Source organism: Rhinatrema bivittatum, chromosome 3 (assembly GCF_901001135.1).
Source record: "Rhinatrema bivittatum chromosome 3, aRhiBiv1.1, whole genome shotgun sequence".
In the NCBI taxonomy this organism is placed as follows: domain Eukaryota; kingdom Metazoa; phylum Chordata; class Amphibia; order Gymnophiona; family Rhinatrematidae; genus Rhinatrema; species Rhinatrema bivittatum.
In genome coordinates this window covers 288,422,113-288,446,077 of record NC_042617.1, presented here as the reverse complement: position 1 = coordinate 288,446,077, position 23,965 = coordinate 288,422,113, and the positions used below count along the sequence as shown (strand labels likewise).

The 23,965-nt window shown below is 48.3% G+C and overlaps 1 protein-coding gene across 1 annotated transcript in view; it reads right to left on the bottom strand.

Annotated features, from left to right (window-relative positions):
• Window positions 1-6,144: 6,144 nt before the first annotated feature.
• Window positions 6,145-23,965, bottom strand: part of LOC115087554 (glycoprotein-N-acetylgalactosamine 3-beta-galactosyltransferase 1-B-like) — an 80,476-nt gene continuing 62,655 nt past the window's right edge. The window contains exon 4 of the mRNA XM_029594911.1: window positions 6,145-6,512. Coding sequence (XP_029450771.1) covers window positions 6,348-6,512 — 165 coding nt within the window. The 3' untranslated portion in view covers window positions 6,145-6,347. The remainder of the gene's footprint in view (window positions 6,513-23,965) is intronic.

The following is a 23,965-nucleotide window of genomic DNA, read 5'->3' as shown; positions in this document are numbered from 1 at the left end:
TTTCTGCGCTGGTGGTAATCTGATGTTTGGACTTAAAGAAGCCTCCTCTGCCGGCCCTGGCTGTTCTCTCCGACTGCCTGGCACATCAGTATCCTCAAATCCATTTCCTTTTAATGCAGGAGAGATCATAAAGTGACTAATCTCTTGCTAAATAGGTGAAGGCAATGGGAGGGAGGGAAAAACCCTCACCTTCCCATTTCGTTTAAGAGGCATAGTTCACTATACTACATTAACCTAAAACACAAGAAATAAATACCACTTCACCTCTTTCTATGCAGCCATCTAAAGCATTCATGTAGTTGTTGACTTGAGGAGGAGACAAGGTGCAGACATCCACAGACGAATCCCAGCGAAGCCCGGCTAAGCTCAACTCACCGCGCGCCCCTTAGGCATGCGCGGCTTTGGCGGCATGCCGGTGTCAGCAGCGCGCCACAAACTGGTCGATGATATATGCCACTTCCGGGTCCCACCTCCAGGCCCTCCCCTCAGCGTCACAGTTCTCAGGCAGCCGGGAGTTACCATCGGGGAAGCAAAGCAAGACACCCCCGGACTCAGAACAGCTGTTAGTAAGGTAGCCAGATGAAAAAGCTCCTTCTTGTTTGCTCTCGAGTGGGTTGTCCTATGTGGCCGATGATATAGGCCACTTCCGGGTCCCGCCTCCAGGCCTGCCCCTCAGCGTCACAGTTCTCAGGCAGCCGGAGTTACCATCAGGGAAGCAAAGCAAGACTCACCCCTGGACTCAGAATAGCTGTTACTAAGGTAGCCAGATGAAAATGCTCCTTCTCTTTCGCTCTCCCTAGTGTCTATCTAACACCCACTCAACCCTTGATTTTTAGGCACAAGACACTTTCTCTTTAAAAATCAATCAGGGTCTTATTTAAATCATACTATGGTACTAGCCCTTACTGAAAGTTTAATCATCCCCTTGTAGGACACTAGCTGATTAATTAGTAAATTCACCTGTAAATTTAAAGTACTCTCATTTCAACTCCCTTAGTATACTAAACTTAACTAGGAAATCAATAAAACCAAGATGAAGGCAACAGCCCAGCAGCAAGAGGAGGGCTTTCCAGTCTTTTGCATTGAGTGTCACATGTATGATTTTTTACCCGCCGGTGAGAGATTGTATGTGTGCACTCGGTGCAAAGAGCTCCTGGCTCTCAGGGAACGAGTCCGATCTCTGGAGGCTAGAGTAGCTGACTTGGAGGAGCTGAGGCAGACAGAGAGGTACATTGATGAGACCTTCAGGGACAGAGTAGCCAAGTCCCAAATCCAGTCTGGCAGCCCCAGTGCTGCCTTGGATCAGAAAGGTCTCCCAGTAGGAGAACATCACCCTGGTGTAGCAGGAAGTGATCCTGAAGCAAGGACCTGCTCTCCAGGTGATGTATTGTCCTCTCACACTGAGGACAAGTCTCCCAGGGCAATTGCCCAGGAGGGAAGGGTAAGGCCGGCCATAATAGTTGGTGGTTCAATTATTAGAAATTTAGATAGCAGGGTGGCTGGTGGACGTGAGAACTGCCTGGTAACTTGCCTGCCTGGTGCAAAGGTAGCAGAACTCACGCATCACCTAGATAGGATTATAGACAGTGCTGGGGAGGATCCGGCTGTCGTGGTACATGTGGACACCAACGACATAGGAAAATGTGGGAGAGAGGTTCTGGAAGCCAAATTTAGGATTTTAGGTAGGAAGCTGAAATCCAGAACCTCCAGGGTGGCTTTCTCTGAATTCTCTGAGGCAACAAGATGAGAATTAGAAGCCAAAATGTCCCAATTTTTGGATTCTTTATGGTAAAAATTTATTGTAAATATCTTTAAAACGCCCAACTCAGGCCGAGTTTCGCCCTCTCAGAATGGGGCTGCTTCAGGGGCTCTGCTTCATATAATAGGAATTCTCAATTGATTTCATACAATGTATTAAGAAGTATCACATGGTCTTTGGATCAAGATTCCAATAAGTGTAGTGCTGTGGTGAATATTGTTGAAATAAATTACCATACAAAAATGGACAATTCAACAGCACACAGGATCATTCAGTACGTCTTAGAACTTGTGTACACGAACTCTTCACACTCGAGTGTACACACGTTCTAAGACAGGGGTCAGGAACCTTTTTGGCTGAGAGAGCCACAAACGCCACATATTTTAAAATGTAATTCCATGAGAGCCATACAATATGTTTAAAACTAAATACAAGTAAATGTGTGCATTTTATGTAAGATCACACTTTTAAAGTACAATAAGTCTCTCAAAATATTACACCAGGCCTTAAGACACCAATACATCTCCTATTAGGAAAACGGACCAAGTCAGGCTGCTATAGAGTCCTACACAGAAACTACACGCCAGCAGAAAACCTCACCTGACTCACGTGCTGTCCCTCACCTAACATAGAATAAAGAGACCAAAACGCATAACTAGAAGCATGCAGAAAAAACTGAATTGGAAACTGCAACAAGCCAGAGTCTCTGTATGCAGTGTAACAAAGGAAAAAAGAAACATCACCCATCCTTATAAAACAAATCAAGAAATATAAAATCATCAGCAGTAAAACTGTACTAACAAAAAGAACATATTTCGAAACAGCTGATGAGTGGAATATCCAATAATTAAAAACTCATATAAAACATTTCCAGATACCAACAAAATATTTCAAAATAGCAGACACAAAGACCCAGTAATGAAAAATAATAAGGATACAAACATTTTTTTGCTCTGCATACCTGGCAACGTTTGATATACAGGTGTCCTGCGATTGTTCTGAATTAGCAGGAGGTGGGGTGGTTTGCTTGGAACTTTCTCCTCTCTCAGTCACATACCAGCACTTTCTCTCACACTGGCTCTCAATGACACACCTATACACACATGCTCTCAGTACTCACATATACACGTTTTTTCTCTCACTTATATAGGCTCTTAATTACACATTTACACACATGCTATCTTTTCACGCTTACACACACACACAGGCTTTCAATCACATAAATACATGCTGTCTTTTTCTCTCACACACAGACTCTCATTCACATGCTTACAAACATGTCCTCTCTCTCATTTAAACACAGGCTCTCAATCACATACTCACATGCTCCATCATCTAAACCAGCTCTCAATCACACACAGACACACATGATCTCTCTCTTATTTATACACACAGGCTCTTAATCATACATACACATGATTTCTCTCACACACAAAGGATCTCAATCCTACACACATACTCTTTCACACAAACAGGTTTTCAATCACAAACTTACACATACAGGTTCCCAATGGTAAACTTACATTCATGCTCTCTCTCTCACAGGCAGGCTCTCAATCACAGACATACTCTCTTTCACATGTACAGGCTCTCAATCATTCACATACATGCAATCTCTCACTCACACTCACACACACACACACACACACACACAGGCCCCCCCCCCCCCCCGCGGCCCGGAAGAGGAAGTGGAGAGTATCGGGTGCGTGCGCAGCAAGAAGAGGCCACGCTAGTGCGCTCGGCATCGGCCCGAAGAAAAGAAGACTGCAGCGCGGCTCGGAGGAAAATGAAGAGGTTCAACCGCGGCCGATGGGACTCCGCCTCCGCGAGGGCTGAAAATGAAGAGGTTAGCGTTGGGAGGAGGCTGCTGCGAGTTCCCGGGGTGGGGGAGAGAGAGAGTGAATGAACGAGCATTGCTCATTCTCAGCCCTCGCGGAGGCGGAGTCCCATCAGCTGCGGTTGAACCTCTTCATTTTCCTCCGAGCCGCACTGCAGTCTTCTTTTCTTCGGGCCGATGCCGAGCGCACTAGCGTGGCCTCTTCTTGCCGCGCACGCACCCGATACTCTCCACTTCCTCTTCCGGGCCGCGGGGGGGGGGGAGGGTCGGGAAGAAGAGAGCACGCTGGTGCCGCTGACTCCAGCTGTCCTGCCGTGTTCCGCCCGGGCTGACAGCATTTTAAGCCCGGGCGGAAGAGGACCAGGGAGCAGCTGGGTCAGCGGGAAAGTGTGGCGACACATGTCTGCGAGCCAGATGTAGCCCTCAAAAGAGCCATATCTGGCTCGCGAGCCATGGGTTCCCGACCCCTGTTCTAAGACATACTGAATGATCCTGTGTGCTGTTGAATTGTCCATTTTTGTATGGTAATTTATTTCAACAATATTCACCACAGCACTACACTTATTGGAATCTTGATCTAGAGACCATGTGATACTTCTTAATACATTGTATGAAATCAATTGAGAATTCCTATTATATGAAGCAGAGCCCCTGAAGCAGCCCCATTCTGAGAGGGAGAAACTCTGCCTAAAGTTGGGCTTTTTAAAGATATTTATTTTTACAATAAAGAATCCAAAAATTGGGACATTTTGGCTTCTAATTCTCATCTTGTTGCCTCCATGGCTTTGTTAGACAGCCTTCCTAGTTGCTTTCTCAATCTGAATTCTCTGAGATATTTTTCTTTCACGGACTGAGACTGATTCCATACCCACCCACTGGTCTTCAAAGATGTTAACATTCAAATCAAATCTGAAGCTAGAGATTTAGGTGTCCTCCTAGATTCTACTCTCTCTCTCTGTGCCCACAAATCACAGTCACTGGTTTGAAGCTGTTTCTTTAAACTCCAAATGCTCTGCACTAATAAACCATTCTTAAACAGCTCTGATTTCTTTCTTGTTACACAGGCTTTAATTCTATTGTCTATAGACTACTGCAATTCCCTCCACCTAGGATTACCTCAGTCTACATTGCAGGCTTTACAAGCTATCCAGAACTCTACAAACTGTTTTAGTCTCTTGGACTCCTTTAAATGCACACAGCTCTCCAATTCTAGCAGAGCTTCACTGGTGGTTGCCCATATGTTGGTGCATTAGATTTACAATCCTGACATTAGTATTTAAATGCATTAAAGGCCTTGCATCTAGTGGTTTTCCCAAATTGTCATCTGCTGCCCCACCCATTCCTTATGATCCACATCAAAAGGTCTGCTGGTTGTCCTTGATTTAAAAAAGATCCAATTAGCCCAGAGTTGTGACCATATGTTTAGTGTTGCAGGCTATCAACTATGGAGCGAGCACCCAGATATACGTAAGAGAAAAAATGACTGATTGCACTTCAGAAAACTTCTGAAATCGCACCTGTTTTCTTCTGCATTTCTAGTCTAATTAAATTTACCGTTTTGGTCATTTCCATGCTTGGCCCCCATGATACATGTAGTTGAGAATAAGCCATTGTACCTTGTATGTATATTTTTATCCTGTCTATTTAAATGCTACATCTCAATATATATTGAGTTATGTTTCTTTCAGTACTGTGAATGCTTATTGTAACCACTTAGATCTGTGGATTCTCAGGCTTTAAATTTTATAAATAAATAAATAAGATGTGACTGGAGCTCCTCACATCCTTGCTTCAGTTCCAGGGACTACAGAAACCTTTCATCATCAGCGTTTATAGAAGGATTATACACCATCATCCCGCATATCCCACCACAGAATCAATCGTCAGCTCAGTGTGCTGCATCAGTCAAAAAAGCGAACAGAATGTTAGGAATTATTGGGAAGGGAATGGTGAATAAAACGTAAAATGTCATAATGCCTCTGTATTGCTCCATGGTGAGACTGCACCTTGAGTACTGCGTACAGTTCTGCTCACTGCATCTCAAAAAAGATATAGTTGTACTAGAGAAGGAACAGAGAAAGGCGAACAAAATGATAAAGGGGATGGAACAGCTCCCCTATGAGGAAAGGTTGACGAGGTTAGGACTGTTCAGCTTGGAGAAGAGATGGCTAAGGAGGGATATGATAGAGGTCTTTAAAATCATGAGAGGTCTAGAACAGTTAGATGTAAATCGGTTATTTACACTTTCAGTTAATAGAAGGACTAGGGGGCACTCCATGAAGTTAGCAAGTGGCACATTTAAAACTAATCAGAGAAAATTCTTTTACACTCAACGCACAATTAAGGTCTGGAATTTGTTGCCAGAGGATGTGATTAGTGCAGTTACAGTAGCTGGGTATAAAAAAGGATTGGACAAGTTCTTGGAGAAGAAGTCCATTAACTGCTATTAATCAAGTTTACTTAGGAAATGGCCTCTGCTACTACTGGCATCAGTAGCATGGGATCTGCTTAGTGTTTGGGTACTTGCCAGGTTCTTGTAGGCTGGTTGTTGGAAACAGGATGATGGGCTTGATGGAACCTTGGTCTGACCCAGTATGGCAATTTCTTATGTTCTTATCTTGAACAGTCATATTCCTGGCCTACATGATTGTCCCTTTTTCCTCTAGAAGGAGCTTATTGGTTTTCTCTTGACTGGATATTGACTCCTCTTTTCTTGCCTTATTGCTTGAAGACTTTATCTATAATTTTCCATTAGTTAAGAACTGGCAGCTTCTGGGCATTTTCAGACAGCTCTGGATGGTATCGATACTGATAGCCGTATGCCCGGATATGGTAAGTTAAGTATTCCAACATATACATTCCTTCAGGGCTGATGTAGTGAAAGGATATTGCTAAATCTGAGCAGCATTGAGGTCCCTGCAAAATAAAGAATTCTGAAGATTAGTGAGAGAGCAGTGTGCATTACAATACTGTCCAGAAAAATTGTGCATTGTGATTTGTCAGACAACATCATCTGAGCATGTAACAGCATCTTTTCATGTGCAAAAAATAATCAGTTTCAGGGCAGCTTTAACAATGCCACATATCCTTTACCAATGCCTCACCATGCTATAATGTGTTCTACTTACATCAGTGGCAGGGAACCTTTAATCATGCCTCAAGATATCACAGAGGGTTCTAACCATGAGCCAGGGTGAGGCGACCGCCTCAGGCAGCAACATTTTGGGACTGGCAAAAAGTGCCCCCCAAAATGCTCCTTGGTGACCGCCTCACCTTGCCACCACCTTGCCTCACTGCCTCACCTTGCCGCAGCCTGGAAGAGCCCTGAGGGTGACACGGAGCAAGTTCACACCTTCCACGGGCCTACAGAGGAGCCTCATGGCATGAAGCTCAATGACACGCTCATGGAGGAACCTCGCATGGAGCAGCTTGATGATACGCCCATGGGGTTTCTTGCCCCCTGCAGGCCTGCAGAGGAGTGACACGCCCACGGGGGTTACCACCCCCCTTGTGGGCCTGCAGAGGAGCCTGGCGCGGTGCAGCTTGATCACACACCCAAGGGTCTGCAGAGGTGTCTCATTTATGCAGGGTTCCCACGATACCTGGGAATTTTTTATTCCATTCACCATGAGATTACCATGTGTTATGTTTTTGTAAGAATATGAACCCTGGACCGAGGTGAGAAGTGTCTCCGCCCACAAGGAGGAGCCCTGTGGGCCTCACCCCCGGCAGGCGCGGCCTCAGAGGCGTAGGACACAGCTATAGATGGAGACTTTATTATGTAGGAAAGAAAAGCAGAACTCGTGGAACGGGCTGTAATAAATACAGTTCTGAGCAGGAGGGGTACACCCTGGATGATACCTCAGATGTGAAGATCCGGTAGTGGCCCGCAGATCGGGGTACGACTGAAGTCTCTTCAGGAGTAAAGCAATACCTCAGATGTGTAGATCCGGTAGTGGCCCGCAGAGCGGGGTACGCCGATGATGTTTGTTCAGATGTAATAATGATGAAGAAGTCTGAGGTGCAGGAACTCAGAAAGGGTCTGGCAGAAGGTGTGGCAGTAATCTGCAGCGCAGGTACACCGCAGCGACTCCTACTGAGGAAGATACGGTAGTGGCCCAAGGCACGGGGTACACCGTGGAGAAACTGCAGTAAGGTAGATAGCGTTGAAGTCTGAAGAAAGTGCTCACAGGAAGTAGTTCCAGAAGAGTGTTCCGAGAGTGGGACAGGCAGAGGTTCAAGGAAGGAAGGCCCTCCGAGGAGTGGATAGCTGGGAGCGCAGGAGAGCCCCCGAGAAGTGGGTTCTCAAGGCGTCTGAATGCCAAGATAGGAACTGGAACCAGAAGTCCAAGAATGGAGCGGATTCAGCAACGAGAGAACTCCTTGCGAACTCATGGAAGCATAGGGCCAGTCAGCTTAAGTACGGTAGTGGGTTGACGTCATCCGGAGGGGATGCCCCCGAGGTTCCTGCCATGATGTGTACAAAGGAGGCCCTTGTGCGCATGCACTTGTGACTAGGTGATTCCGGAAACAAGATGGTGGTCAGGAGTGGCCACGCCGTCCCGGGAACGCCAGGCAGGTCGGCAGTGGTTAGCGGAGGCCGCCATTCTTCTGAGGATCGACAGGGCAGCAAAGAAAGAGGTGAGACTGGGTGGTCGCAGCCGTCTGCGACCGACGGGCAAAACACCGTGAATGCAGGGAGGGGAGGGGCAGAGGCGAGGGACTGGTATTGTGTCAGAGGTGAACCCTTGGGCGAGGTGGGGTTGATGCAACCCGTAACAAGAACCTATGGGTCTCCACCGTCGGCAGGCAGAGTGGGTTCATAGACAGAGGCCACTGGAGCTTCACCTATACCAGCCCTCGTTCCCCATGGGTTGAGCCTTTGGGTGCCAGGGACGGCAGGACTTAGGTGGGCCTCTGTATGTAGTTGCAGTAGGAGCTGGTTCAGCCCAGAGACAGCAGGCGAGAGACGGTACAGTCTTACTCCGGACTGGGTAATGTCCTGGAAACTCGAGTGCCAATGGAACAAAGGTAGACAGGGGGCGCTTGAGCAAAAGAAGGCCGAAGCCTGAAGAAACCACGTCAAGGGATAAGCAGAAGAGGCGTCCAATGGTAGGCTTGAGTCAAGGCTGGCGGTGATCCGAAGGCAGTGGCAAGTCTAGAGCATAGTCAAGCAAAGCAGAGTTCTGGATCCGGAGATAGGCAATGCATAGTCAGACGAAGCAGATGTCTGAGTCTAGAGATAGGCAATGCATAGTTGGACGAAGCAGAGGTCTGGGTCTGGAGATAGGCAGTAGCATAGTCAGGCGAAGCAGAGGTCTGGGTCTGGAGATAGGCAGTAGCATAGTCAGGCGAAACAGAGGTCTGGGTCTGGAGATAGGCAGTAGCATAGTTGGGCAAAGCAGAGATGGTCTGGAGATGATCAATGGCAAAGTTGGGCAAAGCAAAGCCAACATCCATGTAGTCAATCCAAAGCATAAATCAGGGTAGGAACGAAGAGACAGGAACCAGGAACAATGAGGAACAGGAATGCAGGGAGGAGACGAATCTCTAAGAAGCAATGAGTTCTCGATCAGCAAGGAGATCTGTTGCAAAGGCAATGTTAGGGAGTGGGGCGTGAGCTTAAATACTGTAGTTAGGTTAATGTCATCATCTGGGGCCGCGGCTAGGTTCCCATCGCGGTCCTTAAGAATCAGTGATGCGCGCGTGCGTGCACCTAGGGAGGGGCGCGGCGCGAGTAGCAGCGTCTCTCCGTGGGCCACGCAGAAAGGCCCGACGAGAAGTGGAAGCAGGACCAAGAATGCCGGGGACTGTGGCAGAGCCGGAGGCACCGGGGGAGGCCCGAGGACAAAGCTGATGGCCCACCACCACCAGCGAGGAGGAACCAGAGGCTGGAATCACTGTAGAAAGGTGAGGGGGCCGTGCCGCAGGTCTGCCACGGACGATACGCATAACAACTGGATGTGCACTCTTACTCTCATACACACACACATTAATACTCAAATGTTCATGATCACTTTCCACACACACACACACACACACACGCTCATTCTTACATGCTCTCATTCCTCATTCTGTTACACATTCTCACATGCTCACTTACAGCTTTACTCCTTTCATTTTCCCACATACACATCCCTCTCACACACATGCTTGCTCACTCACTTCTCTCCCTCTTACACACACACACACACATGCCCATTCACCCTCACACCCATGCTCATTCACAGTTTCACTTCTCTTCCTCCTACACAAACACACACTCTCACGGACATGCTCTTGCTATACTGCCTCCCTCATGCACACACCCATTCACATATATATATATAGACACACACACACACTCATACTCTGTCATCCATGCTCTTCTCATCCCCTTGATATACTCCCTCCCTCGTGCACACACCTATTCATATATATATATACACACACACACACACATGTCCCTTGACATCTATATACAAACACACATGTACAAATAACCTCCTCAGAATCTTTAACTGCTGCTTCTGCTATTGGCCTCCTCCCTTCTTCCTGTTCCCGGCTCCTCCCTTCCTGCCTGCAGGCATTGGTCTGCAGGCTCAGGAAGGAGGCATCTGATTGGTCACAGGTCAGGGAACAGGAAGGAGGCAATTGGCCCATGTAAGGCAATCAGACATTTCCTAAGCTGGCTGTTTCACTAGCGAAGCAGCAGCAGGGCACCCAGAGATTACAGCTGTTGGCCTGGAGACTCAGCAATTCCATTAGAATTCCGGAGTCTCTGAGTCAAATCCGGAGAGTTCCCAGGTATGGTTCCCACTACCTTCAGGCCAGCAGAAGAATCTCAGGGCATTGTCGATGGAGTCTCCACTCCAACAAGAGAAAGAAAAGGAAGACCTGTCCAGGGGGAGGAAGGGAAGTGGGCTGAGCATGAGGGAAAGACCTGAGGGAGAAAGAAGGGGGATAACTGTGAAAGAGTAGAGGGAAAAGGTGAGAGAGAGGGGAGGGATGAGGAGGTGAGAAGAGACGGTCAATGAGTGGGGAGGGAGGAGAGGGTGAGAAGAGAGGTGAAAGAGGAGGGAAAGGATGGAAGGGGTGAATGAGCAGGAAAGGGTGAGAGGTGGAGGGGTAAGACGAGAGTGAATGAGCTGGGAGAGGTGTGTGAAAGAAGGTGCTTGAGTGAGAAGAAAGGGGAAGAAAAGACAAGAGGCGTGAGAGCAGAATGAAGGGAAAGGGACTGAGTGAGAACAGAAGGAAAAGGGGTGAGTAAGAGTGGAGGAAAGAGAAGGGGATGTGCATGAGGAGAAGAGGTGAGTGAGAGGGAAAGATGGGAAAGGGTAGGAATTAAAGAGGGAGCAAGAATGTGTGGGAGTGTGTGCGTGGGATAGAGTACAGGGCTGCCTATGATGCTATAGTTTAGGGGGCAGCACTGCTGTGTCAGGACTGTGATAATTGTGCCTCCTTGTTCTTCCTGCCTATGTGGGTCTGTTAAAGGAAATTATATTGTATGGTCTTGCCCAGATGGAAAGAAGGAGGCACAACCACTGCAACCATAAGGGGTAGGAGTAGTGCTGGCACGTGTGACCAGAAAAAAGGAGCAGAAGCTGCATCAGCCCACACCTCAGGAAAAAAGAGGAGTCTCATCGGCTGTGTGGACGGAAGATGGAAACTGCTGCTGCTGCTTGTGAGATCCAGCGGGGACAAAGAATGAGTGAGTGTATGTGTGTGTGTGTAAACATCTGAGAGAGTGCGAGCCTGTGTGTGTGTGTGTGTGTGTGTGTGTGTGAGAATGTACATATGCATGTTAGAGAGTATGGTATTTGAGAGGGGACAAAGTTTGTGTGCAGCCCCCTTCCCCCACTAATCCACAACAATCATGGGGTGACTTGAAATCAAAGTTCCCAAGTATGGAGAGAATGCAATTTTGTATTCTTATTGCTTTTAATTATTGGAGGGTGGTTGAAGTGTCTGATGTTTTGAAATTTTTTTTTTTTCAGATCTTTTAAAAAAAATGTATGAGTTTATTGATTGATGATCTATTTGTCAGCTGTTTTGAAATATGTATTCTTTTTTTAGTAGTATGTTTTTACTATATGATTGCCGTGTTATATTTCTTGATTTTATTATGTTTTATGAGGAAGAGCATTGCTTCTGTTTTTCTATTGTTGCTCTGCACAGAGTCTGGCTTCTTGTGTTTTCCAGTTCAGTTTTTGTCTGCATGTGTCTGTCTATTCTTTAAGTGGTTAATGTTTGTATTCTGCATGCATGAACAAGGTAAAGCTTCTGCACAGTTTCTTTAGATGTGTGCAGTTGCTGTGTAAGGATCTATAGCAGTTTAGCTTGTTCTATTTTCCTAACAGGAGGTCTATTGGAGTTTTAGGGCCTGGAGTAATATTTGCAGTATTGCCTTGTCATACAGAGGGTTGTTACTATGTGGATGCTGGCAGTTAGTGCTGTTTTGATATGAAAGCTTTTTACTCTATTAAAATTGAGTTTTCTTAGGGCTTTCTGAGAATCAAGCCCACACTCAACATGCTTTACGATATGACAAATACCATATGGGTTCCAAGTGTTCTTTCTGCATGCATTACAGTGGTTGGCACCATAAGCAGTGCATGTAAAAATAATATTCATGTTGTGATATTTTTACTTCAGAAAACTAAGCTTTGAAGGTCCTTTTTCATGTAAAATCTGTTTAAAAATGCATAACATGGGGAGGAAAGACAATGCACTCGAGGGCTGCCTGATGTTCCCCTCCCCCAATGAATACTCAACACCTGTTGGCTTTTAAAATTGGCTGCAGTTTAATAATAAATGAACCCGAGCCCTTACAATCAACTTAACAGTAACACCCCTCCCCCAAAGCCCTCCTCCTTCCACCCTTTCCTTGCCTCCACCACCTTAAACCCCAATGGTGGAGTTACCCTCCCCCTTTTCCACCTGCTCCGCCTCGTACAAGCAAGAGCAAGGTCTACCGTGAACCTTAGTCCCACGGTTCTCCGGTCCTCCCGAGTAGCAGCCCCCCCAACTACACAGGGCACTCCCCCTCCTCCACCAACCACGTCCCCACCCCATCAAGACAACATAACAATGGGCTCGGTTTTACCGCCACAGACAAGTTGAGTATCGGCTTGTTCCCCCACTGCGGCCACTCAATGCCTGCTGCCAATTTCTTTTTCCAATCCCTCCTGTAGCGCATTATTAAATAAGTCCATACCTATCTCTGACAGGTGGACTCCATCCCCGCTGAATAAACCACTTCCACTTCCCAAGCCCAAGGGTGTCTTATCCAAAAACCCCCTTCCCAACCCATCCACTTCCCCATTTGTCTATTCGATTTCTTGGCTCCGACATTACAAATGGTATCCTCTTTGTTTCTCAGGCGGACAATGGATCAACAATATGTCTAGAATGCCCCACATTTCGATCCTTTCACTCAGGAAGGGCAGCAGCTCGTCCCACTGCATGTCCCATCAGCTAAACCATGCTAACTGCCATCCTAGACGCTCCAATTCCAAATCCTCCCCATAAGGACGTTTTAAAGCTCTCCTTTGGGCTCGATGAATATACGAATGACCCACGATCCAGGCACATCCGTTCCCGCGCTTCCTCCCCATGGCTTCTGAAACAAAAACGTATGCATTAGTACAATATTCCAACATACCCTCCCCCTTCCCATCCTACCCCACCCACGCCCTCGTATCATCTATTCAGTCCCCTTTCCTAGTCTAATGTAATCCCTAAACGCCCCAGATTTCCATCTCCCGATGCTTTGAATTCCTTCATCTGATAGCCCCGCCTCCGCTGCAGACATCGCTGCTCCAATCCTGAAGGATTGGGAGCTATACCGCTGCGTGTCTCTTCCATCACAACTGACCACCATATGTAGGACCTGCGTAAACTGATATCTTGTCAACGCCGAACCATCTGCATGCACTAAGAAAGTACCATCGACAGCCGGACGGATCCTGTAATATAGAATTGCCGTATGTACAGGGCATGCCAGCACATTCTCAGTGGGCAATAGGTTAATGAACATTCCCTTTCCTTTCTGATCTGTTTTCGATTTAGGGAGAAACAGTGTAACCGACTGTTCCCTAATCTGAATGCAGTTCAGCAAAATTCCTTTGTTGCAAGTGCTCCTACTGGACTGAGCTATCAACTCGCTAACTCTCATGGCACCAAAGAATGCCCACGAAAAGGCCACTCAAAATAACACTACTTCGAACCCTGACCAGCAAACCTGTGGTAACAAGCCTATAAGTCGTATCAAATCGTGATAGCTAATGGGTAACCTTTGGTCCCTATGCTTTCCCACTTGTTTTTGCCAACCCCCCAACACCTTCGCAACCGAAAACTGTGCATAGGATTACCCTATCCTTTCATTTTTTTGAAAAATGAAAAGCCCGCTAATTGTGTTCGCACAGTGGCCACCGAATGACCGCTTTGCTTTGCCCACAGCACGAAACCCACCAACCAGTGGTCCGGTACTGCTCCCCCCGTCCACCCCCAATACTGTAAATAATTCGTTAGTGCTGCGTTTCCTTTCAAGTACGTGTTACAAGTACTTGGAGCTACTGAGTCCTGTATTAGGTCCCATTCGTCTTCATAATATCTGTCTTGAAAATAATCACCTTCTGTCTGTTGCCTAGAAACCATGTAATCTACATAAAAGAAACCGTGACTGCCTACCTGCTCACTGCTATTCCGTGGACCCTTACTATGCCGCTGCCTCTAACTGATGCTGCAGTATAGTTATGAATTAGTAAATATATATATTTTTTTATCTCCGCCCCTCCCTTTCCCCTGTCCATGCTCTTCAATAAATCTATGCTGTACCTCCCACCCCGCTGAACTCTCAGCTCCCCCTACCATACTCCTTCCTCGTTGGCTCAGTATAAGTGTCACTGCCCTGCCCTCTTACCCTGTCCCTTCCCCCACCCCCACGGCGTTCTACTGCTTTGCGCCCCTGTAGGGTGCTTTGGCGCTCGGCTAGGTGCACTTGGTGCTGGGATGGGCGCCGTTGCAAGCCACGCAAGCATGCCTGAAATACACTCTGGGAACAAGCATGTGGCCCTGTTATATCTCCAACAAACATCACTCTTGGATGAGCTCTCCTTGGGATCTCTGGCTGGCTGACCTCCGCTCCCTGTCCCGATGTCCACCCCGGCGTAACCAACTGCCCCGCTCTTCGAGCCCCCCCCCCCCCCAATGTCCCCCCTCCTACTTTTCCTTGCTTAGCGCTCTTGTTTGTCATCTGGGTGAGCCAAAGGTTAATGTCCTGCATGCCCCAAGACATGAATCTATTGCCTGCCTTCTTTTCCCTGAACCTTTCATCATAATTAAGCCAGGCCCATCCTTCATAGTCCTTGAATGCTCCCAGTATGCTATTACAATAGGCCAATAACGCCCCGTGTTGCTCCGGCCTGTAATGCCCCACAACCCTAGCCAAACACAGGAAGCCTCTCATCCAATTGAGGATGTTCTTGGGCACCTTAGTCCCTGGCTCCTTCCCACTCTTGTGCTTGCTACCTTTTCTACGTCTCCTCTTACCCCCCCCCCCCCCCCCTACCGTCTAGCAGCTGAAAGATGTTAACGTACTTTCACCGCTTGATTCTGCTTCTTACTTTCCCTGGCACTCCTTCCCATAGTTCAGTTAGGGATGACAGGGCTGGATGACCCATGTCCTGCTCTGGTCCTAAACTGCTCGCCCTGTCCCGTCTAGCTGTTGTACTAGAGTCCGTAGAAGACTCCGTCGAAGAACTACTGCCTGTATCACTGGAAGAAGAGTCCCTCTTAAGCTTATCCTTAACCCCAGACTGCCCTACTCCCTGCTGCCCAGTGCTGACCCTCCACTCACCTTCAGGTATTCCATAGAATTCCCTACCCACCCGGCTTGTGCGTTCTTCCCCCCTCTGCCCCACCACCCAGGCAGCCCACCTTTTTCCTGAATACCACGCAGGCCACCCTCCAAAACCCCTGTCCCTAATGCTGGACTAGCAGTCGGAGCTTGCCTCTCCCCAGAAGCACCACTAATCTCCTTATCTGCCTCCCTTTCCCTTTGCATCCGTCCGCACTCACTGCACATGTGCTCCACAACTGCTCCCATGGGTACATCGCCTCTGCTGAACCCCGACTCCACTGTTCCTCTTGCTCTCCTCCGTCCACGTCCGTCGGCCCGTATCCCCACTCGGTCCGCACCTTCCATCATCCGCTCCTGTCTGCCTCCGCTGGCACTGGCTAGTCTTCTCGCCCCGACTCCTGGTCCTCTCTGCACCGCTCGCTTCCTGCCCGCTCCTGCGCTCACGGCACTTTTGAACTCATCCGCCCGCTTCGCTCCTTCCGAAACTGTTGCAAGCGCTGCGCCTCTGCTGCTGACCGAGTCCCTGCTTCTCTTGTGCTTACCGGCCCTGACTTGAACCAATTCTGGGCCTGTCGGCGATGCGCTGCCAGACCCCAAGGCATGTATGGACAAATCGAGGGGGAGAGGTCCCTGCTCTCCGGCACAACTTCGGGATCGGGACGCAGCCCCTGACCCCGCCTCAGGTCCGCTATCTCCTGAGTTGGCCGCGTGCCTGCTCTCTGTTGCCTCATTGGGTGAAGAGGGGTTCGGGCCTGTTATGACTCTCTGCAGCCGGGGAAATCTCGCCGCCACTGCACCTCTGCTACCTCTTTTCGTACCCGCCCTTCCCTTGATTCCAGACCCGCTCCCTCTCTCCCCGCTTCTTCTCATAATCCCTATTCCAATTCGCCGTGTAACCCCGAATACCAATACTTCACAGGACACAGAGTTTGGCGCTCCTTCATCTGCTCTCCTCACGGCAAACTGCTGCTTGCTAGCCCTGACGTCACTGATCACCCCCCAATCAGCTCCTCTGATTTGAATTGTATATAGCTACTTCCCCTCCTCCCCCTCCCCTTCCCTTCCTCCTCTAACTCTTCCCGCCTTGCCTATCCTTGCCTATCCTTAACTACCCCTCCCCCTGTTCTCCTTGCAGCCCTCCTTCACGCGCTTTTTCCCCTGTTATGGCCGCCGTGCTGTAACCCCCGCTGGAGACAGCCGGCCCCCGAAGGCCGGCGGGGGCCGAATAAATTAAAATCGAGGCCGGCGGCGGCGGAGGCCGAAGCAAAGAAGATGGGCGCCTCCCAGCCAGCCTCAAGCGGGGGCTGGCTGGGCGGCGCCCATCTTCTTTGCTTCGGCCTCCGCCGGCCTCGATTTTAATTTCTTCCGTCCCCGCCAGCCTCGATTTTAATTTCTTCGGCCCCCGCCGGAGACCAAGAGGGCCGAAGAAATTAAAATCGAGGCCGGCGGGGGCCGAAGAAGTGAACCGCCGCCGGAGACCAGCTGTTAAGCCTTGGATCGGAAGGGTGCTTCTCTGTGTATGTGAGAAAGGAACGGTGCTTTTGTGTGTGTGTGTAAAGATTAAATTACTGAATGCTAAGCATCCCTCTTCTAGAAAATAAAATGTAGCAAAGTGGGTAGAAACAAATACTAAAGCAAAAAAAAATAAAATTAAACTATTTAAAATGTTCATCTCAGCAAAATCACAAATTTAAGATACTGATGCCAGGTGGGTTGTTTTTCTTTTTTTAGCATAATTTAAGCATGAAGACTAGAATAGTTCCAATCTGAAATGGTTTTGCTATTTTTTTAAGCCTTTAGAAAATGTATATTTTTAAATAACTAAGACTGGAATCTTCCCATTTAAAAGGGAAGTTGACTAAGGATGTCTTTCGGTTCCATATCTCCCACATGAATGATGATAGTTTGAAGAAAGACACTTGCTTTATTGCCTGAAAGCGCAAAACAAGAGAACATGTACGGTGTGGGTGGCTGTCCCTTGGGAGGGCAGAACCTGAAGGAAGGGTGTCATTTCGCCTTCTGATAGGAATGTGGTTTTCTTATTTAATGGTTGGGATCATCACTTTCACTTTTAGTAAAAGTGAAAAATGTAAGTCTGAAAGCAAGGTGATTCTGTAAGTGTAATGTGTATGTGAGACAGGGAGGGTGCTTCTGTGTGTCAGTGTGTGTGTGCAAGAGATATGGAGCATGTTTTTGGCTGGCTTGTGGCTGTGAGATAGAACATGTGTGTAATTGAGAGCTTGTGTGTAAGTGAAATAGAGAGAGCATGTGTATGATTGAAAGCCTTTGTGTAAGTAAGAGAGAGCGAGAGCATTGTGTGATTGAGAGAGACTGGCCAGAGAGGTGACATGTGTATGTGTGAGACTGATCAGGGAGATGACTGGTATGTGTGTGCTCGTATGTGAGTGAGAGAGAGAGAGAGAGGCTGGTTGGGGAGATGATTGGTGTGTGAGAGACAGAAACTGGTCTTGAGGGTATGACTGGTGTGTGTGTGAGTGAGAGAGAGAAGAGATTGGTTGTGGTCCCTAAGGAAGAGGACCATGAGGACAGCTTCAGCAGCTACTGCTGCTTCTGGCGTCGCCTGCAAGGGAAAGGAGTAGGAGAACTACTGGAGAGGGTAAGTAAAGGTGGCTTTTTAAGTTCATTTTTCTTGATTACCATTTTAATTATTGGGTAGTATGTGATGTGTCTGCTGTTTGAAATATTTTATTGGTGTTTGGTAATGGTTTAAAAATTTGCTTGAGTCTTTAATTATTGGATATTCTGTTCATCAGCTGTTTTGAAATTATTTTATTAGTATGATTTTATAATTATGAGTCATGATTTATATATCTTGATTTTATTGATTGTTTCATGAAGAAGGGTGACATTTTTGTTTTTCCATTGTTGCACTGTATAGAGTCTGGCGTGATACGTTTTACAGTTTAATTTTTTTCTGCACATTTCTATTTATACTTTATGTGGCTTTATTCTGTATTTGGTGAGAGTTTGTGTTCTGCATGCAAAGACTGAGATGAAGCATTCTTTTAGCATGTGGTTTCTCTGTAGGGATCTGTAGTAGCTTGGCCTGTTCTGTTTTCCTGATAGGAGGTGTATTGATATTTTAGATTCTGGTGTAATATTTGTGGTATTCTTTTTCATAGGTGGGGTTGTTATTCTTTGAGTTTTGGCAAATAGTACTGTGTTGATCCGGGAGTAGCATGCTGAAATATAGGGGTGTGCACATATATATGTAAATCAAATATGTAAATTATGTATGTAAATTATATTGTATATGTAATTGGGTACCTATGGGCCAGTATGGAGAAAAATCCCCCGGGCCACTATTTTCCCTCAATCCGCCCCTGAACTCTACGTAGGATTTATTTTCTGCTGTGCCCTCAGCATTTCTTCCCTAAAACCAGCATTATGTGCATTTCGGGAAAGGCCTCGTCTTGCCTTCTTGTAACCTGCATGCTAAGCTGTGCGGGTCTTCACACCGATTCGCAAGCATTGAGAGGGCCCCCAAAGGCTTTCCCGCCCAGCCCGCGTTCACTTCATGTCCACCGATTACACGGACTGTCTGCGCTCGTCCGTCCTTCCTCCCTTGTAAGGTGCGTGACTGTGAGCTGGAGGCGCAAGGGCTGTCATGCTGTCTGCTCACGCTAGGTGGAACCAGCAGTCGATCATTAAGCACACGCCTCAAATCAGAACCTATTAACCAAATAGCACCAAAGCAAAGATACAGCCACTTGCACGCTTCTCTAATTCATTTGCATTCTAATGCCAGGTAGGATGTCTTCTGCTGCTTGGTGGTTGTAAATGGAGTTTGAGCAGTGCCATTCTGTTGCAAACTTTGTCTCAGAGCTGTCTGTCAGATCTGCAAGTGCTTCTACCGATTGCAAGAGGCCCTCTGCACAGGAGGATGGCACCCTGTCACAGTCTGTTTCATACAGATGAGAAGTGACCCTGGGACAGGTCTGCGCCTGCGCCTGCGCGTGTTTTCGGAGCAGCCGAAAACACGCGCAGGCTTCCACAGTGTGTGGACTTTTAGTTGCACGGACAAAAAAAAAAAAGGGGTGTTTCTGGGGGCCATGTGTAGTTCGGAAAGGAAGGCCCACATTCAGTCTGTCCCTTACCCAGAGATGCAGAAGGCGCTTCTTGCACTCACGACCCAGGATTTACCCTTGAACCTGTATTTTTTTTTTTTTTACTTTTTAATTGAACTCTGCAACATTTTCCCATTAACGCCTATTTTTGTGGCTGTTTCCCATGGCTTTCTGCATCAGGGCTTAAGCGCGGGCAATGGTGCATGCATTTGGTTTTGCGCAGGGTTTTTTTTTTGGGGGGGGGGGGGGTTTGCACTTATCTCATTTGCATGCCATTCTCTTATTACATCCCGCGGAGCCGCCTGTTCTTGCCGCATGCGCGCTCATAAAAATGAGTGCAGAAAAATAGCACCGATTTCAATGCAAATCATTGATGGAGGGAGGGGGCGCCGAAGAAGTCTCTTGCCCCAGGCGCCAAATTGTCTAGCTACGCCACTGTGAACTTTCAGCTGTGACAACTGAACATATTAGCATAAAAACAGATTAAACTGGGAATAAGATCAAGGTAACTAGGCAAGTAATTTTGTTTAGGGTAGGTCATACTTTGATGTAAAAAATAGCTTTGACTCTTTGAGAGGGCAGTGGACATCTTGCCATGCTCTTTCCACTATTAAGGTCTATCAGGGCAGAAGAATCTACGAGGTCAGAAAGTTGACCCGCAAGTTTATCCAGGTAAACCTATGCGTGTAACTTTTCACAGATACTCAGGTAAGGCCTACTGAATAAGTTTGCCACTGAAAACACATGGATAAAGTTACATGCACGATTTTATCTGAATAACGTTAGGACTACTGTTTTGACAAGCAGACTTGTATGGATAACTTTAGCCAGAGCGCTTATTATGTGCACTAACTGGCAAAGTTTAGCTCCACCCACAGAAAGACTCAATTTTTGTCAAGATAAATTTGTGCGTACAAAAAGATGTGTGTACAAAATTTATGCAGTTGATGGGGGGGAAATATTCAGAACTCGGCAACTCCAAAATTTACCTGCACAAGGGCTTTGAATACTGACCTCTGTCTATAGAGATCTGCTTCCAGGTCAGGTTACCCAGATCATAGTGCCTGTATCCTTATACATCGGCCTCTTGCACGTAGAGAAGATCAGTTTTCACATGATCTCCAGAGCCATCCATCCCATCATAATTGGTCTGTCCTGGTTCCATTAACAATCCCACTTTTGCTGGTCCTCCTTGCACCCCCCCACACTCTGGGACCATGGGTGTACAAATTACTGCTTGTTGCCAGTAGCACCCCCTTGTCCAGTGACCATGGCTTCCTTCCAGGACTCCCTCTTCCATATTCAGATTACAAGGATGTCTTCTCAAAAAAGTGCTGAAGTATTATCTCCTCATCGCACACACGACTGTGGCATTGAGCTCCTCTTAGGACCCATGCCTTTCTGGGGCTGAGTTTACCCCCTATCTCTCCCAGAGACTCAGATCATGTTGGCCTATATCCAGGAAAATCTGAAATGTGGATTTATCCACCCTTTCTCGTCCTCGGCAGGGGCTGGGCTCTTCTTCATCGCAAAGAAAGATAGATCTCTCAGGCCATGTATAAACTACTGCAGTCTGAACACCATCACTAAAAAGGACCATTATCCATTAGGGATGTGAATCGTTTTCCATATCGTCTTAACGATAGAAATCGTGTGGCAGGGCAAGAAAATCGTCTTAGGCACGATTTTTTAGTTAAAAAATCGTTAAAAATCGTTTTTTCCGATTAGTGCGCACTAACTCGAGTTAGTGCGCACTAACGGGAGTTAGTGCGCACTAACTGGGAGTTAGTGCGCACTAACTGAAAATGATACAATTTGACACTTTTCAGGTCAGTTAAGGTCAGTTTAGGAATGAATATGTATTCCTATTGGCTGCCCTCTTATTTATTCATGTTACCAAGTTTCCTACTGACAGTATATGGGGGATGGGAAATGGAAACAGTTGGTAGCTTGACAAAACAAGTAATGTGATCAGTCAATGTGACTAGAACTTGTGCCCTAACCCTGATACCAGGGGTATTGTGATCTTCCTGCACACAGTGCCCTATCCCTATTAATACCAGGAGTGTTGTGATCTTCCTGCACACAGTGCCCTATCCCTAATACCAGGGGTGTTGTGATCTTCCTGCACACAGTGCCCTATTCCTGATACTGGGGGTGTTGTGATCTTCCTGCACACAGTGCCCTATTCCTGATACCGGGGGTGTTGTGATCTTCTTGCACACATCCCGATATCAGGGATAGGGCACTGCATGCAGGAAGATCACAACACTCCTGGTATTAATAGGGATAGGGCACTGCATGCAGGAAGATCACAACACTCCTGGTATTAATAGGGATAGGGCACTGCATGCAGGAAGATCACAACACCCCTGGTATCAGGGATAGGGCACTGTGTGCAGGAAGATCACAATACCCCGGAGGAGTGAGGGTCAGGCAGCTCCCCCCTGTCTGTGAAGCCAGCCTCTCACTAGTAATGCAGGGAGGGAGCTGTCTCAGACTTCACCATCCTCCCCCCCCCCCCCTTACCCACACACCATTCACTAGCTGGGACATGGGGGAAGTCAGGAGTGAGGGTCAGGCAGCTCCCCCCTGTCTGTGAAGCCAGCCTCTCACTAGTAATGCAGGGAGGGAGCTGTCTCAGACTTCACCATCCACCCCCCCCCCCTCACCCACACACCATTCACTAGCTGGGACATGGGGGAAGTCAGGAGTGAGGGACAGGCAGCTCCCCCCTGTCTGTGAAGCCAGCCTCTCACTAGTAATGCAGGGAGGGAGCTGTCTCAGACTTCACCATCCTCCCCCCCCCCCTCACCCACACACCATTCACTAGCTGGGACATGGGGGAAGTCAGGAGTGAGGGTCAGGCAGCTCCCCCCTGTCTGTGAAGCCAGCCTCTCACTAGTAATGCAGGGAGGGAGCTGTCTCAGACTTCACCATCCTCCCCCCCCCCCCTCACCCACACACCATTCACTAGCTGGGACATGGGGGAAGTCAGGAGTGAGGGTCAGGCAGCTCCCCCCTGTCTGTGAAGCCAGCCTCTCACTAGTAATGCAGGGAGGGAGCTGTCTCAGACTTCACCATCCTCCCCCCCCCCCCCCCCTCACCCACACACCATTCTCTAGCTGGGACATGGGGGAAGTCAGGAGGGAGGGTCAGGCAGCTCCCCCCTGTCTGTGAAGCCAGCCTCTCACTAGTAATGCAGGGAGGGAGCTGTCTCAGACTTCACCATCCACCCCCCCCCCCCCTCACCCACACACCATTCACTAGCTGGGACATGGGGGAAGTCAGGAGTGAGGGTCAGGCAGCTCCCCCCCTGTCTGTGAAGCCAGCCTCTCACTAGTAATGCAGGGAGGGAGCTGTCTCAGACTTCACCATCCTCCCCCACCCCCTCACCCACACACCATTCACTAGCTGGGACATGGGGGAAGTCAGGAGTGAGGGTCAGGCAGCTCCCCCCTGTCTGTGAAGCCAGCCTCTCACTAGTAATGCAGGGAGGGAGCTGTCTCAGACTTCACCATCCTCCCCCCACCCCCTCACCCACACACCATTCACTAGCTGGGACATGGGGGAAGTCAGGAGTGAGGGTCAGGCAGCTCCCCCCTGTCTGTGAAGCCAGCCTCTCACTAGTAATGCAGGGAGGGAGCTGTCTCAGACTTCACCATCCTCCCCCACCCCCTCACCCACACACCATTCACTAGCTGGGACATGGGGGAAGTCAGGAGTGAGGGTCAGGCAGCTCCCCCCTGTCTGTGAAGCCAGCCTCTCACTAGTAATGCAGGGAGGGAGCTGTCTCAGACTTCACCATCCTCCCCCCCCCCTCACCCACACACCATTCACTAGCTGGGACATGGGGGAAGTCAGGAGTGAGGGTCAGGCAGCTCCCCCCTGTCTGTGAAGCCAGCCTCTCACTAGTAATGCAGGGAGGGAGCTGTCTCAGACTTCACCATCCTCCCCCCCCCCCTCACCCACACACCATTCACTAGCTGGGACATGGGGGAAGTCAGGAGTGAGGGTCAGGCAGCTCCCCCCTGTCTGTGAAGCCAGCCTCTCACTAGTAATGCAGGGAGGGAGCTGTCTCAGACTTCACCATCCTCCCCCCCCCCCCCTCACCCACACACCATTCACTAGCTGGGACATGGGGGAAGTCAGGAGTGAGGGTCAGGCAGCTCCCCCCTGTCTGTGAAGCCAGCCTCTCACTAGTAATGCAGGGAGGGAGCTGTCTCAGACTGGTATCAGGGTTAGGGCACTGTGTGCAGGAAGATCACAACACTCCTGGTATTAATAGGGATAGGGCACTGTAAGAGATGACTGTAGTAGATTGAATAAAGATCTGATGTTTCTGCTCTCCTCACACCAAACAAAAACAACACACAAGCAGAGAAGCCCTTCTTACAAAGCTGAGCTAGTGAGTTAAGTAGGAGGAAAAGTAAACATAC